This window comes from Dama dama, chromosome 22 (genome assembly GCF_033118175.1).
Source record: "Dama dama isolate Ldn47 chromosome 22, ASM3311817v1, whole genome shotgun sequence".
NCBI classification, from domain to species: Eukaryota; Metazoa; Chordata; class Mammalia; order Artiodactyla; family Cervidae; genus Dama; species Dama dama.
In genome coordinates, this window is record NC_083702.1 from 45,002,575 (window position 1) to 45,019,599 (window position 17,025).

Below are 17,025 nucleotides of genomic sequence, written 5' to 3' on the forward strand. Positions count from 1 at the left end.
TCTACCTTATGGCAGTGACCACCAAGGCCAGCCCTCCTCATGTGGACTAAATGCACTAGTTCTGTCCCTGCCATCAGGGCTTAATCTAGAGGGACCTGATCAAAAGGGATGGGGAGAAGGGCATGGACAGAATGGCTGAGGGGTGGCCTTAGGCCCATCTTCCAGGTACCAAGGGAACAGGAAAGACTGGGTCTACAGGTGAGATCACGGAGGGCTTCTCAGAGGAGGTGATGCCAGATTTGGGCTTTGCAGAAAGCATTTCTCCCGGTTGGATGCAGCAGGTTCCTTGGCAGAAAATCTAGAAGTGTGAGTGAATCCTAGAAGCCACCTGGATGTGGCCCTAGCAGCAGAGTATGACCAGTATGCACTGAGCAACTGGTCTGTTCTAGGACTGTACCACATGTTGGAGGCATGAAGGTGAATGAGGCAGGCAGGCTGGTGAGTGTGAGGTTGGAGGGGTGAGAAGATGGAAATCGGGGGGGGGGGCAATTTGCCAAGGGACCCACGGTGCGTTGGTGGCAGGTCTTCCTTCATGGAGCCTGAGACGTAATGGACTGTATCAAGAAGGATCTTAAATGTCAGGACTGGGCTTCTTTCTCTAAGGGGGTCAGCTGGAGGTGGAAATAGTCTCAGGGTGGGGCCTGGTGGGCAGGGTGTTTGTTTGATTTGAACCACTCAGAAGTGAGGGCTTTGCTTTCAGTTTTGTTTTCCAGAGTATATCTGAGCAGGGTATGTGTGGTCATTGCAGAGATGCACAGCCGGCGGCTGCATCTGCACATCTGAGAACATCTGGATCTTGTTGACACTCAGCCAGGGGAGGATTCCTGGGTAAGCAGCGGGGAGGGACCCTGCCCATCTCCCCATCCTCAGGATGAATGTCTGAGAAAGGATGATGTCACTACTTGACAGAAGAAGGGAACTGGAAGCTCAGAGAGGTGAGGCCATGGCTGAGGCAACAGATGAAGCAGGGGCAGAGCCTGGATGTGGAGGCAGGTGTGTCTGAGGGCTTCTTCCCAGCTGAGGGCCCCTGAACAGAGCAGAGGGAGAGTGGCACCCATTCAGGTGGGCTCAGCTCAGGACGTGGACCCCTGAGATGTGAGCGGTGAGCCCAGGAGGAAGGGGGGTATTGGGGGTGCTTAGTACTTTGGGAAACTGGAGGAAGCAGAGCAGGTGGAGGAGGTCAGGGGAGTCAGAGCCTAGCCTGCTATGGCCTGGCCTCCTTGAAGCTGCCCCCAGGGAGCTAGGGTGGGGCTGATGGGGGAAAGGGGATCTTTTTAGTTACAAGGAATCGGGATTTGTTGAAAACCCTGCCTCTGAGTGCCAGGCTCAGTGCCAGTCCCTGGGGGAGACTGCAGCCTGGATATGGACAGGACACCAAGCGGGGAGTCAAAGGGCATTGGCTTCCTATGTTCGCCGGGCCCTCTGCTCAGGTTGTGGGTGATGGGAGGTTCTGTGTGGGGAAGATGGCCCTGCTGGAAGAAGTGGGAAGGGCTCACTGCACAAGGTCCACATATAATCCCTCTGTTGCAATATTAAGATAAATAGCCAGACTCTTCAGACATCAGTATAACAGGAGGGACATGAGCTTAGATCTTTTTATTTACTGGCACAGACAACCCTAGAAACTTTGGGTTATTAAAACTACATTCCCACCCCTCCTTCGTACCCATGTCCAAAGGCCTGGTCTTGGCCTCCTCTCTGCCCACAGAGAGCTATGTGACCCTGGGCAAGCTACCTCCTGGGAAATTGGTTGTTCTATTCTCTAACTAAGGTTTTAAAAGCTGATTTCCATTTTTCCCTGTGGGTGAAGATGTTTTTTCTGACCTGGTTTATGGGATCCTTGGCAATTTTAATTTCCAAGAGTCCAGTAGGTCAGAATTTGCTTTATATCCTGTGGAATGTGTGTATTTAGAAAGGTTTCCTCAAATCAATGTTATTTTTAATGCTTTCTTCAGTCCCTTCAGTATTTTCTCTCTGGTTTACATTGGATCCTTTTGAATGATTGATTGCTTAGGATCTTTAGTTTCTTCTCCACCTCTTTCTCTTCCTCTTTCTCCCTCTTCTACCCTCCCTTCCTTTCTAACTTTCACAGGGGGAACTGGGGTTGTGCTGTGTCACCAAGAAGCTGGTTGTTTCATGTCCCTAGAAGGGGTCCCACCCCTCATATTTTGGCCAGACTGTGCCCAGGAGGACAGAGGGTGCCCAGAGGTACTGGACAGGAGGAGCAGCAGAGAACAGACAGGGCCGCTAATGATGTGGGTAGGGTTCTCAGACCTGGAGGAACTGAGCAATAAGAGAACACGACCAGGAAAGTGTGACCTTCAAGAGGAGCTGGAGAGGAACTGGAGCAGTGGGGCAGAGGGAGGCTTGGAGCTGGGCCTCCAGGGTCAAGTAACCCGCCACATAGTGAGGCCAGTGCGGAAACACATTTCATGGGGAGGGGCAGCCTGTGCCAAGTGAGGTGTCAGGCTCCTGCAGCAGGCCCCGTGGAGACAGAGAGTGTGAGGAAGACAGGAGCTGGGGCAGTCGGGAGGGTCTGGGTGCTGGGCTAGGGACGTTCTTAACACCCCTGTCCCTTCCCAGGGAGCATGACTGCAGGCACATTAGGGAGATGGTTGGGGAGAATCTGTCTGCCCATGAGGAGGGGAGGGATGCATAACTGGCCATGTAGCTGGGCAGGGACAGGCTTCTCCGGGGTCCTCCCTTCTCCCACCAATAGCCCTTCCAGAAAGGGACCGATCAGAACTAACAGAGGAGGAATCCCTGGATAGGAATCTGGCAGAGGAAGCACTGCCCATATCCACACCCAGCTGAGGCCCCAGACAATGGTCAGGACCAGGCCAAGAATGGGAGGGAAGGACCAAAGGATGAGTCCAGTATTCAATGCATTTACAATTGTTTGTTGTCATCCAGGAGCCGGCACTTCTGCCCGAGCCCGCCTCTTTTTTCTGACTTGACTCTGGGGTCCTGCAGCTTTGGGGCAGAGAAGGAGGCAGGGGGCCAGCCAGCTCTCCTCTCCCATCCTCTTGGAGGAGGGTGGGCCTTTGTGAATTCTCTCCCATCCACATGACACTGCCTCCAGCCTTCGCCACCAGGCACACCCCCTAAACACAAGCTGGTGGTCACTCTTCCTGAGGGAGAGATGTGCGCATCACGGAGGAGTGGGTAGAAGGAAAGATTCTAGGAGTGGAGCTTAGGTAAGGGGATTTGGGGGGAGCTCTAAGGAAATGGGGTTGCTCTAGGTTGGGTGCTGCAGAGAATGGGGGGGCAGCACTACCATGGGGTCTCAGTAACTCCATCTATGGAAAGGGGAGACCAGAGCGAGGATAAAGGTGTAATGGGTAAAGAAGGAGCAGTCATGCTTTTCAGCCAAGGGAGGGGGCGAGGTGTGGGTGAGGGCACAGTGATGGGTGTTTGCTGTCCCCTTCACTCCTGCTCTGAGGGTGACCCTGTGTGAGGCTGGAGTTCTGTGAGAGCCTTTACATCCAACAGGAGAAGAGCATCACCCTGTTGTGACACCAGGCCAGCCTCGGGATGTCAGGGGTTCTTTCTTTCTCAATCCTTGGCAAACATTTGTGTAAATAAACAGAGAGGAATATACCCATGGACTTCAACACTCCTCTTTTTATTAAATTCAATTAACACAGAATATTCCCATCACATTCACTCTTCTTTGCACCATAGAGACAAAAGAAAGGCACCCGCTCAGGTGTGTCCAGCTCTTCGCAGCCTCAGGACTGCAGCCCTCCCAGCTCCTCTGTCCATGGGTTTCCCAGCAAGAGTACTGGAGTGGGCAACCATTTCTTCGTCCAGGGGATCTTCCCTGCCCAAGGATCAATTCCATATTTCTTTCATCTTGCATCTCCTGCATAACCACTGGCATTCTTTTTAACCTTTATGTCTCTCTTTTTGGCCACACTTTTATAAAGTCCTCTCATTTGAATATTATCATGAAATCATGGCCTTTCACACACTCAGCCTGCCTCAATGAAACATATTCATAGCAATCATTATCTTTCATTATTATTATTATATGTGGGTGCCCTGTTATGACCGCTTCCCTGATCATCTTCAAGAGCATGCTTGTCTTTGCAGAAGCAGAGATGCCAGTCTCTGAAATTCACCTCCCCAGCAAGGTCCACTCACTCCTTCTTTTGAGTGGACGGAAGCCCGAGGGTACACGTGTGGGTGGGCAAGATGCTGCTGGACAACATCTGTTGAAGGTCACAGTTCACTCTCATTATTCTGGTTTAGCTCTGTTTTCATGCCTACTTTTCTAGAGAACTAGGTTTCATCAACATGAACATGTCCCCTACACTGACAGGTGTCACAGCAAGAGTCACACATTTCCTGTTGGCATTTAATTCACCCACTTCCATCATCTTTAAGGTGATGGCACTAGAAACCACCCCATTCTTGTGGGTTACTGACTGCTATAAAGTGACTTCTGTTGTCTTAGAGTTCAAACAATCCAGTCCTAAAAGCATATGGTTAAAACAGATCAATTTGTACAGAGGGTTTTGCTCATTCCTTCCCAAGGAAAAGCTTCTTCTTTAGATAGTTAATCAATCTCTTTAAATGATATTACTACATTGGGAGGTGGAATAATGTGAAAATGTGTGCGCAGGAGACAGGAACCTGGATTTGGATTCTGGCTCTAGCACTAGCTGTGTGCTTTGAGGAAATTACTTAATCTCTCTAAACTTCAGTTTCCTTTCTGATAGGGTCATTGTGAGAACTAAAAGGAAGTGAATTCATACCAAGCAATTGGGAAGGTGCCTGGTGCAAAGTGGGAAGTCATCAACCGCAATCGCTAATAAGTAGTAGATATTGCATTTTGCTTTTTCTTGACTTAAATTTGATAGTATTTATTTACTTCTTATTAGGAAAAATAAGGATTTCACTTATTTTTATACTTTCTATTATACCTGTCCCCTTCTTCTCCTTATATCCTAGTTCCACTAATTGTATATCCTCCGTTAGGAAGCTTTGTACTTGTAAGCACTTTATTTACATCTTTGTTTCTTATGCTCTCGACTGGACCTACTATTTCTTGATTCACAGCTTTGTAAACTAAGATATTAATCCTCATCCTCCCTTCAGTGCTTCGGCTCCCAAGTTCTAGAAGTGTACTTTGACTTTCAAATTAACAAGTACATTTACATCACATATTTAAATTTTCATTTTAAAATTTAAAGGTTATTTTATAATGACTATAAATGAAGTAAAACTAAGATTTTTGAATCACTATGTTATACATCTGTGAGTTATATCATATTATGTATATTAATATTACTTCAGTTTTAAAATAGTCTCCAAAGGACCTGGACATAGGTATATTTACTTTAGATATTTTTAAAAAATCAAAGAAAAGAGTTTACATTTTTTGTGATATTTTAATACATTTTTTAAGAGCTAACTTGTACCATATACCTGCACATGCTTCTCAGCTGTTCCGTTCAGTTCAGATTAGTCACTCAGTCGTGTCCGACTCTGTGACCCCATGAACTGCAGCACACTAGGAGTCCCTGTCCATCACCAACTCCCGGAGCCTACCCAAACTCATGTCCATTGAGTCGGTGATGCCATCCAACCATCTCATCCTCTGTCATCCCCGTCTCCTCCTGCGCTTTAGTTTTTCCTGATGTTTCTAACTGGCTTCATCTTGACCCCTTGCACTGTTTCTCTTCAATATTTCCTCCATTTCTTTCCAACTTTGCCTCATGGGATACCAAGCCCCCTATCCCCACAGACTCTGGACTTCTTATCCCATTCTGGACTTGTTTCTCTCTAGGTCTGCTGCACGCCCATCTGGGATCCTTGGATTCCTTTCCCATTGGGTTGATGTTCCTGATTCCTGGATCCCACGTCTATCTCTCTCATGGGTATCCTTTACCTTCCTCCATAATTAAACAGAGACGTAATCTGTTTATTTTCCTGCATCTCATTCTCAAGTAACCTTCTAAATGTCTGGTGAAGAGTGAAGGCTTCTGTGAGTATGGGATGGGATGTGGGGTTGGTCAGCTTGTCCCCTGCTCTCCCCTTGGCCTCCCTCTCATCTTGCTCCCTCTCTGGGGCTCTGCCCAGCAGACCAGTCTTCTCTCCTCTGAACAAACTCCTTGTTTGTATCCCTCTACTGCACTCCTCTTTATTCACCTATCACTTTTCCGTTCAGTGAGTCTTCAAATATTTGTTAAAGACTCTGGTCTCCAATTGCTCCCATGCTTGTTTTTATTAACAGCAGAGGGAGGAGAGGCAAGCTATGGGTTCTTGACCCAGTGAGTGGGGTGGAACCAGGGTACCAAGGGCAAGACTTCTGAACTTAGGTAAGTCAGGTAACATCTATGTGTCAGCTTCCTTATTTGTAAATGAGGATACAATGGTACACATCTCAAAAGCTAATGGAAAAACATATGAGGTACCATTGGTAAAGTTTCAGAGCCGATACCAATGCAGAGCAACGATCACAAACACAAGGTGCTCTTATCAGTGAAAGTGAAAGTTGCTCAGTCATGTCTGACGCTTTGTGACCCCTTGCATTACACAGTCCATGGAAATCTCCAGGCCAGAATACTGGAGTGGGTAGCCGTTCCCTTCTCTAGGGGATCTTCCCAACCCAGGGATCGAACCGACGCCTCCTGAATTGCAGGTGGATTCTTTACCCACTGAGCCACAAGGGAAGCCCAAGAGAGGCTGTTTCCACTTGATTTTGAACCAGGGACCTTTTGCGTGTTAGATGAACGTGGTAACCACTACACTACAGAAACCACGCACTCTTATCAGTAGATGGTATTTTACCAATATATACCTTTACCATCATTTCAGTCAAGTCTCAGGAGGAGTGGTTGACAGATGCTCTTTTGCCTTCTTAAAAATAGTAGCTACACATCATCAACACTTGCTTTCCTCCCTCATCTCCCACGGCAAGTTAATCACATGCAGAATCAAAATAAATTATTTAATTATAAAGATCTGATTTTTTTTTAAAGAAAGACCGCTGAGGATGGGTATTTTTGAAAGGATGGACACCCTTATATATTATAAGTGTGAACATAAATTGATACAGTTTGTTTGCATAGCATGGTGGCTCTAGGTATGGAAATTTTTTAGGTGTTGATGCCTTCTGATCTTAATTCTACTTCTAGATATAGCTTAAGAATACAGTCTCAAACTGGAGCCCATTATACACAGTGAAGTAAGCCAGAAAGATAAACACCAATACAGTATACTAATGCATATATATGGAATTTTAAAAGATGGTAACGATAACTCTATATGCAAAAGAGAAAGAGAGACACAGATGTACAGAACAAAATCTGGACTCTGGGCGAAGGTGAGGGTGGGATGTTCTGAGAGAATAGCATTGAAACAAGTATACTTTCAAGGGTGAAACAGATCAAAAGCCCAGGTTGGATGCATGAGATAAGTGCTCAGGGCTGGTGCACTGGGAAGACCCAGAGAGATGGGGTGGTGAGGGAGGTGGGAGGGGTGGTCAGGATGGAGAACACATGTAAATCCATGGCTGATTCATGTCAATGTATGGCAAAAACCACTACAATATTGTAAAGTAATTAGCCTTCAACTAATAAAAATAAATGGGAAAAAAAAAGAATACAGTCTCAGATGTAGGTGAAGTTTTATACAAGGAGAATATTCTTTGCACTATTATTTACATAAAGGATTAGAAACTACATCAAGTCCAATAATCAGCAGGGGAAAACAAGGAGGACAGAACACCTGCAGAGGTTCTCAGCCACTCAGAGCAGGGAGACAGGAATTGGGGCAGGGCTGGTGGGACTCCAGGCCCTTGTGGGAAAAAAGGCTCTTGCAGAAGCAAGGAGGACCTGGGCTGTGGCAGCTGTATCAACAGGAACTTTATCAAGGAGAGATTTGATAACGAGCAAGACATCATTTTGGAATGAAGAGACATTTATTACCAATTAACATATATCCAAAAATAAATATTTTTGTATATTATAGGGAGTAGAGCATAGTCATCACAAACATGTGATTTGGATCAGAAAGACTCAGGTTCTAGTCCAGGCTCTGGCACCAGCGTGAAAACTTGGAATGAGCTAAGTTCAAGTGAGTTTCAGGAGACTGCATGTCAAAGACACTGGATCAATGTTATCATTAATATTAGTTATTACCAATTCAAAACCACAGGTGTCCCAACCTCACTTCATTTCCAGAGTATCACCTCGTATATGTTCTTCTAGTCTCTGTTTGATCGTTCCTATGACTTCACAGATGCATGTCTCCTGTCTGATTACCTTCTTCTTGTGCCCCAACAGGAGAGCAGAACTCTGACTTGGCTTGGGAGTAGCTGTAGGAGGTAAATGACATAGCTGAACTAACAACCAGCAGAGCCCAGGAGACAGAGAACCACACTGGACTAAGTCTCTGGAGGCACTGGTGACCGTCCAAGGGGAACCCGCCAGATAACTTGGCCCTTGCTGCTCCCTGAAGCCACTGCGCCCTCACAGTGGAGCTCACAGTCTGTTTTCTCTTCCCCAGGGGTGAAGTCACACCTCCTTCCAGCCTGATGCAGACAAGGAGCTGAAGGGAGGTCTCTGAGAGCCCCTGCTGCCACCATGAGCTCAGAAAACTTCGGACACTGCTCAGGTAGTCAGCTGCCTCTTCTCTGGAAGGTTCATACTTCTGACCCAGAAGTGAGGGTGGTGTTTCCAGGCTGAGTTAAACTCCAGAGGAATCAAGAACCATGAAGAGGGTGGATAAACATCTTTGAGCTTCCAAGAGAGACCAGGAGATTCTCCTCACCCTGGGGTCTGCCCACAGCCTCCTTCCCGGCCCTCTGCTCAGGATCCATGACCAAGGTGCTGACTTCCTGCCTCTCCCACCACCCAGCAAGTGACTCAGAAGAGAGGCCGGGAGAGCAGATGCAGAGCATGGAAAGCAGATGGGAGTTCCCAAGGCCAGGCAGGCCTGGGAGAGGAGGTCCTCCAGAATCACTGGAGCGTCTGCTGCTCTTTCCCTTGACCCTCACCTCCTGCTGCTCCCAGACCCTGGGGCAATCCACAGAAGCTGTTTCCTCCAGCTCTTGCCCAGCCACCAGCCCAGCCACTCTGCAAGAGTCAGTGGACCCTGCACTGAACCCCAGTCTGGGCTTTGCCGCCTCCCACCTGGAGGGGAGGAGGGATGAGGAGCATATTGGCTCCACCCCTCCTCCACCTGGTTGATCCCCTCCCCTGCCCATCCTAGAGTCTGTGGTCAGAAGCAGGAATCCTCTCACATGGTAGTTTTACTCAATGGTGTGTGGTCCTAAAGTCTTTTTTAAAATTAGGTAACATGAGTTTGTAATGTTTTCAAAGTTTCATGCGTACAACATTATATTTCTACTCCTATATACACTACTGCATGCTCACCACCAAAAATGAGTTGCAAAGAATCCCCATTGTGTGCTATAGAGTAGAATGAACAAACCACAGGAGTTTTAAATGTAAGGAGGATTCAACGTCACGTCCAAGAAATGTCTGACATTTGACCTTGGATTCAACCTCAGAGCTTTTGGCTCTGTGGCCTTGGGCTGCCCATTCTCCTGTCTGAGTTTCACTTTCCTCTTCTGTGAAATAAGAATAATGCCTCTTTGTGTGGATTTAGCAAGAAACACATTTTATATCACGTCCCAGCCCACACGCATATATATAGCCTGGCCACCAATATCTTACCTGCAATTCCATAACCTCCAGATCTCTGAAATCACACAGGGATTTTGATAACTCATGGAGGAGTAATCTTACCCTGCAGTGATCTGAGGCTATTTATAGTCATTACATTCTTTATCGCATTTAACTTGAGTATTCAATTGTTTCACTGCCCAAACATGAAAGCATTCATTTATAGGGTGCTGCCAGTCTATTCTGGGAGTGGTAACTAACAGATCACACTTGCTCTTTCTTCTTTTTGTGGGTGTGTGTTCAGTTGCTCAGTCATGTCCAACTGTTTGCAACCTCATGGGCTGCAGCCTGGCTGCCTCCTTTATCCATGGGATTCTCCAAACAAGAATTTTGGAGTGACTTGCCATGCCCTCCTTCAAGGGATCTTCCTGACTCAGGGATCAAACCTGCATCTCTTATATCTCCCACTTTGGCAGGCAGGTTCTTTACTACTAGAACTTCCTGGGAATCCCACTTATGGCTTCAATTTACCTGGGAATCCCATGTAGGACCTCATTTCACCTAACCTCCTTAGGAACCCTATCTTCAAAAAGGTCACCTGGGGGTTTACTCTGCAACACAAATTGGGATGGGGGGACAGTCCATCCATAACCCTGGTGACCTCACCAAGAGCACCCCAGGTGACTGCTGCTTAGCAAGATGAATTTTAACTACTTTATACTCAATAACGTTTATGTTCCACCACAAATTCTTCTAATCTTATTCCCTTTTCTTTCATCTAGATATTGAGATCTTTTTTGAGAAGGTCATTGAATATCTCTGGGACAAACTGAGCAAAGAGGAACTGCTCCACCTGCTGAATGAATTCCTGGAGAGAATTGAGGCTGAGGCTAGTTTGTCCAGGTAACCTGCACAGGTGCACAGGAAGGTCTCCCATGTCCCCCAGCACCAGGCTAGCTCCCTCTGGTAGACACACATCCTCCAGGTAGGACCCTATTGTTGGGGTCTAGGATGTTCCTTCTCAAGATCCCATCAGGAATGTTTCCTCCATGTCATTTGCTGACAGTGAATAATCCTGGGTTGAAAAGAGATGAAACCTGTGAGGAAGGGGCAGGTTATGTGACCTTGGACAAGTTACTGAACTACTCTCTGCTTTAGTTTCTTCATCTTTTCAATTTTATTGTGAGGACACCGAGATCATGCATGTAAAGTGCTTCTCATAATGACTGACACAGAGTAAGTACTCAGTCAATATTAACATTTAAAAAACTTGTTGGGATGAGACAGGGCTCAAGGGTCTTCTTTCTGGTAATGAGAACCAAGCAGAATTTCCTTTGGGACAAGTTAGAAAATCCTGTACCACCATCTGTGTCCTGGGCTTCTGCCTACAGTCTTTCTATTCCTCATGTAAGGAACTGTACCAACCCTGCAGGGTCCTGCTTGCCCATAAGGCAGAGAGGCTACAGAGGAACTGGAGGAGCTGGTGGGATCCTGGATCTAGCCCTGCCCAACTGTGGGTCTGTGGGCTTAAGACTTTGAATCTCAGATCTGTCCTGTGTCCAATGGGAATAGCAGTTCAGTCTGATGGATTATGGTGATGGCCTCAGAGTGAACTGCAGGGTCAGAGGTGGGAAACCAAGTGCAATCATCTTGTCCAAAGGACCAGGGAGGCCTGGACCAGGGTCAGACCCAGGGGTCAGGGTGGAGCAGAGGGTCCTGGTTGGAGGAGTAGTAGGCAGGCTTGGGCAGCAGGGCCAGGACTAGAGTGAGGAGAGTGGGCCTTAAGGACACAAAACTGAAGGGACTGTGACCCTAGCGGAGTTCCCCTGAGTAGAGGGGGGGACATTTCTTCCCTCTCTGATGGGATCCCCTCATGCTGGGCTAGAGGGCCCTGGGTGACCGTGTCTGCACACCCTGCCTTGGACCTGGGTTCTCATTCCATCTGGGACCCTCTTCTAGTCTACGTGGAGTCCCCCTGACAGTGGGAAGGCCGTGTGGCTCAGTGAGCCCTCCAGAGTCGCAATGAGTGGTTGCAACTATGTGTCATTTGAGGGATTCTGAGAAGTCTCATGCATCCCCACCCAAGAGGAAATGCTTCCTCCACCAGCTGTGCAAGTGCCGGTCTCCTCAGGCTCAGGCGTTCAGAAGGATGTTTTCTCAAGTCCCTTGAATCTTTACAGGTTCCTCACAGTTGCACATGGCCTTGGGCTGCAGGCAGGTGAAGCTATCGCCAGGTAAATTGAGAGTTAGGTTGGTGAGCTCTGAGCAGTTGAGGGTGCTGGGTGACGGGTCAGGAGTCAGTGAGGTGAGCTGGAGAGTCCAAGGGAAACCAGGACTCATAGCACATCTCCTGCTTCCCTGTCAGTGGGGGCAGTGGGTAGATCCCGTGACCTTCTACTGAGAAGGACAAGGGCACAATGCTTAGAAGACAGCAGATGGCAGACCAAATGATTATAAGCTGCCTTCTAGCTCTGACTTTTGGGGTTTAAAAAATTCTAAGTCATAGAGACAGCCAATCTGCAAAGCGTAAGGGCACAGTGCCCAGGACTGCCCTTACTTTGACTTCAATGGCAAATTTAGGGGATCCCCAAAACAACTCTCAGGTTCAAGAATTCCCTATAGAATGGACAGGACTCACTGAAAGCTTCATGATCCCAGCTACAGTTTACTACAGGGAAGGAGAAAAGTGCCCACCAGTCAGAGGGCAGAGTCTGGGCAGGTTTCACAGACGAAGCTTCCATTGTCCTCAGGACACATTACTGATCTGGATTCAGTGTATGACAAGATGCACCGAGTACTGCCCATCAGGGACACTCACCTTGCTTAAAAGCCAGATTACCCTGACCTGTCATCTCCAGCCCCTCCTGGAGGTCAGACTCGTGCCCTGGTGTCCAGCTCTCCCAGATGGCAGAACTGACACCATGAGACCCAGAGACCCTGGGTCAGTCATCACCTTGTCAGACTGACCAGTGGCCAAAGGCCCAGGCAGGCAAGGACATGTCTATCAGCTGGAATTCTAGGGGCTTCAGGACCACTTCCCAGTAGTCAAGGACAAAGAGCAGGGAGACTTCTCACTACACACCGAGGCCCTCAAATGAAGGTTTTCTCCTCCAGTGCTACGTGTCTTTGTTTATCTCTGGAGTTCCCACTCCAAAAACTCTTTCAAAGTGATAGTGTTGACCTACCTGTGAGACATCTTTACCACATACCTTTTCTCTGGCTGAGCCATATGGCCTGGGGATCCTCATTCCCCAACCAGGGATTGAGTCAAGCCCAGCAGTGGGAGTGCAGAGTTGTAACCTCTGGACCACCTGGGATTTCTCTCAAATACCTCTCTTAAGTTGCAAGAATCCTAAGGTGACTTTTGTTTACCTATTCCAAGTTTAGCTATGTCAAGATGGAGCATCTAAAGTATGAAATGTGTTTAAGGTTGAAAGAGAAAAGTTTACATTTATAAAATTCTTCTCTAATTGATTGATAGTAACATATCTGTGTTTATGCAGAATAGATACTATGGAGCCAATTTCACAGACAAGCAAACTGCCTTTCTAATCCCTTGACCTTCATTGTTACAGGAAAGACGCCAAGGAACTACACAAATATCTGAAGGAATTGAACAGAGCCTTGGTTGAGGAGGACCAGGAAAGACTCACCAAAGAGCAGCTGGACAGGAGGAGATTTCTGATTAAGTTTCCTCGGGTGAAACGGCAGCTGGAGGAGTTCATAGGCAAGTTCCACGAGCTCGCAGACAAGGTTGACAAGGTGCATAAGGGATGTACCATCTCCAACGTGGTGGCCCACAGCACCGGTGCTGTGTCTAGTATTCTGACCATTGTTGGCCTGGCTCTGGCACCCGTGACAGCGGGGGCCAGTGTGGTGCTCTTGGCCACTGGGATAGGGTTTGGAGCAGCAGCGGCTGTGACCAGTGTGTCCACCACTATCATCGAACATGTGAAGAGGTCATCAGCAGAAACCGAAGCCAGTCACATGATGTCAAGTGATGTCAAGAAATGGAAGGTTCTCCTAGAGGTACTCAAGAGCAACCCCCACATTGTTGACACAAGAGAGAAATTCAGAGAAGCTGTGCAATGCATTGAAACGAACATCCAAGACATGGAAACAGGCAATGTCAACCCTGACTCTGCACCCAGTGCAAACATCTACATGAGCCCTGGGAGGATCTCAGGCCCGGCCATCCAGCAGATGCAGGCAGGTTTCAAAGCCACAGCTGTAACAATCACCAAAGGAGTCCGGATCGCAGGTTTGGCCACTGCAGGGGTCTTCCTTCTGGTGGATGTGGGCTTCCTGGTGAAGGAGTCAAAGCACTTGCACAATGGTGCTAAGACAGTAGCAGCTGAAAGCCTGAGGCAGCGGGCATTGGAGTTGGAGAGGAAGTTGGAGGAGCTCACCCAGATCTATGAGAATCTTCAGGAGGACCTGATTTAGCCATCCCCAGAGCAGTAGGGGTCCAGGGACACGTGAGGGGCTAACGTGCAGAGGTACTTTGTTAGAGGGAAAGAGAGGGAGACCACATTAATGAAGCTGGGGGTTATGAATTTGGCATTTCTGTGGTTGAGCACAGCAGGGAAGGGATGGATGTAGTTGATGGATGAGGAGAGAGAAGGAAGGGGCCTGGAGCCTGGATTAAGGGAGGAGGGGGCACCAGAGAATAAGAGGCGGGGAGAAACGACTTTTCTTTTCATACTAAGAACATTTTATTTTGTGTTGGAGTATAGCCGATTAACAGTGTTGTGATAGTTTCAGGTAACAGCAAAGGGACTCAGCCATACACATACATGCATCCATTTTCCCCCAAATTCCACTCCCATCAGAAACCACTTCCTTTGGACTAATGATAACCCTGGAGGCAGAATAAAGGGAGAGGCAGGTGAACTAGCTATGAAAGGCCAGGTATACGAACGGGTTGACAATGGGAGAAAGTCAGAGAGTTAGGATTGTTCGGATCCAGAAGGAGCCAGGGCTCCTCTATCGCCCTCCCCAGGCTGTGATGTCCCAGCAAAAAGAGTCTTCCCCTGCTGGTGGTCTCTGGACCTCTCCTCCAACATCAACTCACCTGTGGCCCTAGCTGATGTATCTTACTTAGGCAGTGACTTCTTTTGTTTGTTTGCTTTATTGAAGGATAATTGATTTACAATATTCTGTTAATTTGAGGTATACAGCAAAGTGATTCCATCATACAGGTATCTATGTATTTATCTAGGCTTCCCAGGTGGTAAAGAATGTGTCTGCTAAGCAGAGACACAGGTTTGATTCCTGGGTAGAGAAGATTCCCTGGAGAAGGAAATGACACCCCACTGCAATATTCTTGTCTGGGAAATCCCATAGACAGTGGAGTCTGGCATGCTACAGTCTATGTGTTTGCAGAGAGTCAGACACGACAGAACATCTGAGCATGTGTATATCTATATTCTATTTTATTCATTTCCATTATAGTTTATTACAAGATATTGAATACTGTTCCTATGCTACTACAGTAGGCAGGCCCTTGTTTATCTGGTGTGTATCTGATAATCCCATTTCCTAATTTATCTGTAGCCCCAAAGCTTTGGTAAAAAGTTCCTTTTCTATGTCTATGAGTCTATTTCTATTCATTTGTTCACTTGTATTATTTTCTAGATTCTACATATAAGTTAATATCACATATTTGTCTGATTTACTTCACTCAGTATGATAATCTGTAGATCCATACATATTGTTGCAGATAATATTATTTCATTCTCTTTATGGCTGAGTAGTATTCTATGGTGTGTATACATATACCACATTTGCTTTATTCATTAATCTGTCAACAGACCTTTAGGTTAACATAATAACTTGGCCATTATGAATAGTACTGCCATGAACATCAGGGTACATGTATCTTTTCAAATTAAAGCTTTAATTTTTTCTAGATATATGTCCAGAAGTGGGATTGCTAAATCATACAGTAGCTCTATTTTTAGTTGTTTAAGAAAACTCCATATAGTCTTCTATGGCGGCTGTACCAATTTACATTCCCACCAACAGTGGAGGAGACTTCCCTTTTCTCCACAGCCTCAGAGCATTGTAGATGTAGAGGACGGCCCCTCTGATGCTGTAGGGGGGATAACTTACTGTAGTGTGACTTGAATTTCTCTAATGATTAGTGATGTTGCGTATGTTTTCATGTACCTGTGGCCATCTGTACGTCTGCATGGAGAATTGCCTATATAGATATCAGGCAGTGACTCTTGATGACAATGATGATGCTGACGTTGGTGACAGCACTGGTGACAGCACCTTGGGGGGAACAGGTGACACGTCACCAGGTGCTCTTTGGGTCCAGAGTGACTGAGAGACTGCTGACGTTTCCATGAATATCCAAATGTGGAGTAGGAACAGAGGTTGATTAAAAGAAAGAAAGAAAGAAAGATGAAACAAGGAGGCAGAAACAGGCCAAGGAACTTTGCGGTGTGTGAGGAGATGAAACAGCCTGGGGCCAACAGACACGACTCTCTGACCCTCGCTTTCTTCTTCAGCTGCGGGTGAGGCTGGAGAAGGTATTTCAGGTTGCTCTGCTTCCCTCCACCTTGCGTTGTCTAGACTCTGGTTCAATAAATATGAGCTGATTCACTGACACTTCCTTGCGTTGACTGATGGGTTCACCTGGGCTCCGGATGCCTGACTTCCTTCCCCGTGAGCCTGTCTCCCAGGATCTCAGGGAGCATGTCCTCCATAGCGCCTCCTGCTGGCCTCCCATCCAATCATTTCCCTCAGACCCTGGAGCCCCGCAGGGCCCGTGGGACGCCCCGGGGAGCCCGTGTCATCTGACTTGGGCTGAGCACGGGGATACTCCTCCTCCAGACCTGGGGACCAGGGTGGACACCCAAGGGTGACTGAGAGCAGAGGGCTTGTGTGCAGGTGGGGGGCGGGGTCAGCCATAAACAGAGGGGCGGAGAAAGACAGTACACACCTCACCCAGGCTGCCTCACACCAGGACTCCTGCAGGAGCTTCCAGAACAGTCCTCCTGTGTTTACCTTGGGGCACTGCCCTGCCCCACCCGTCTATTTCCCGCACTGCCTAGAATGACCCAGAAGAACATCGACCTGAGCGACAATTGCTTTCACCTCCTCCACGGCTACCCGTGACTCCGAGCACAGATGCCGAATCCTAATTGCAGACCAAGGCAGCATTCAGGAGCCTGGGGTCCCCTGAGGGCAGAGCTGGGGCCAGGCTTACTCGATCCCCAGGAGCAGGACTGAGGGGCTGGGGGATGGGAGCACGGATGGAGAGAAAGTCCATCCAAGGCCATGTTCTGACCTGGTCACCCATCTGGGATTGCACCTGCCTGGACCTTCTGAGAAGCCTTCATGGGAGGCCTCAGGCTCCTCCTCTCCAGGGAGGAGA

At 47.7% G+C, this 17,025-nt stretch overlaps 1 protein-coding gene across 6 annotated transcripts; it reads left to right on the forward strand.

Annotated features, from left to right (window-relative positions):
- The first annotated feature begins 743 nt into the window (after positions 1-743).
- Positions 744-16,250, forward strand: LOC133043933 (apolipoprotein L3-like). Of its 6 annotated transcripts, XM_061125386.1 has the most exons (6): positions 744-828; positions 5,795-5,992; positions 8,295-8,335; positions 8,518-8,625; positions 10,421-10,541; positions 13,214-16,250. In XM_061125386.1, the coding sequence occupies exons 4-6, from the start codon at positions 8,595-8,597 to the stop codon at positions 14,082-14,084; spliced, it is 1,023 nt and encodes a 340-aa protein (XP_060981369.1). In that variant the 5' UTR covers positions 744-828; positions 5,795-5,992; positions 8,295-8,335; positions 8,518-8,594; the 3' UTR covers positions 14,085-16,250. The 6 variants fall into 6 exon arrangements, with proteins under 6 accessions (XP_060981369.1, XP_060981368.1, XP_060981370.1 ...); XM_061125385.1 differs by lacking the exon at positions 5,795-5,992 and having other exon boundaries at positions 745-828; XM_061125387.1 differs by lacking the exon at positions 5,795-5,992 and having other exon boundaries at positions 757-935.
- The last annotated feature ends 775 nt before the right edge of the window (positions 16,251-17,025 follow it).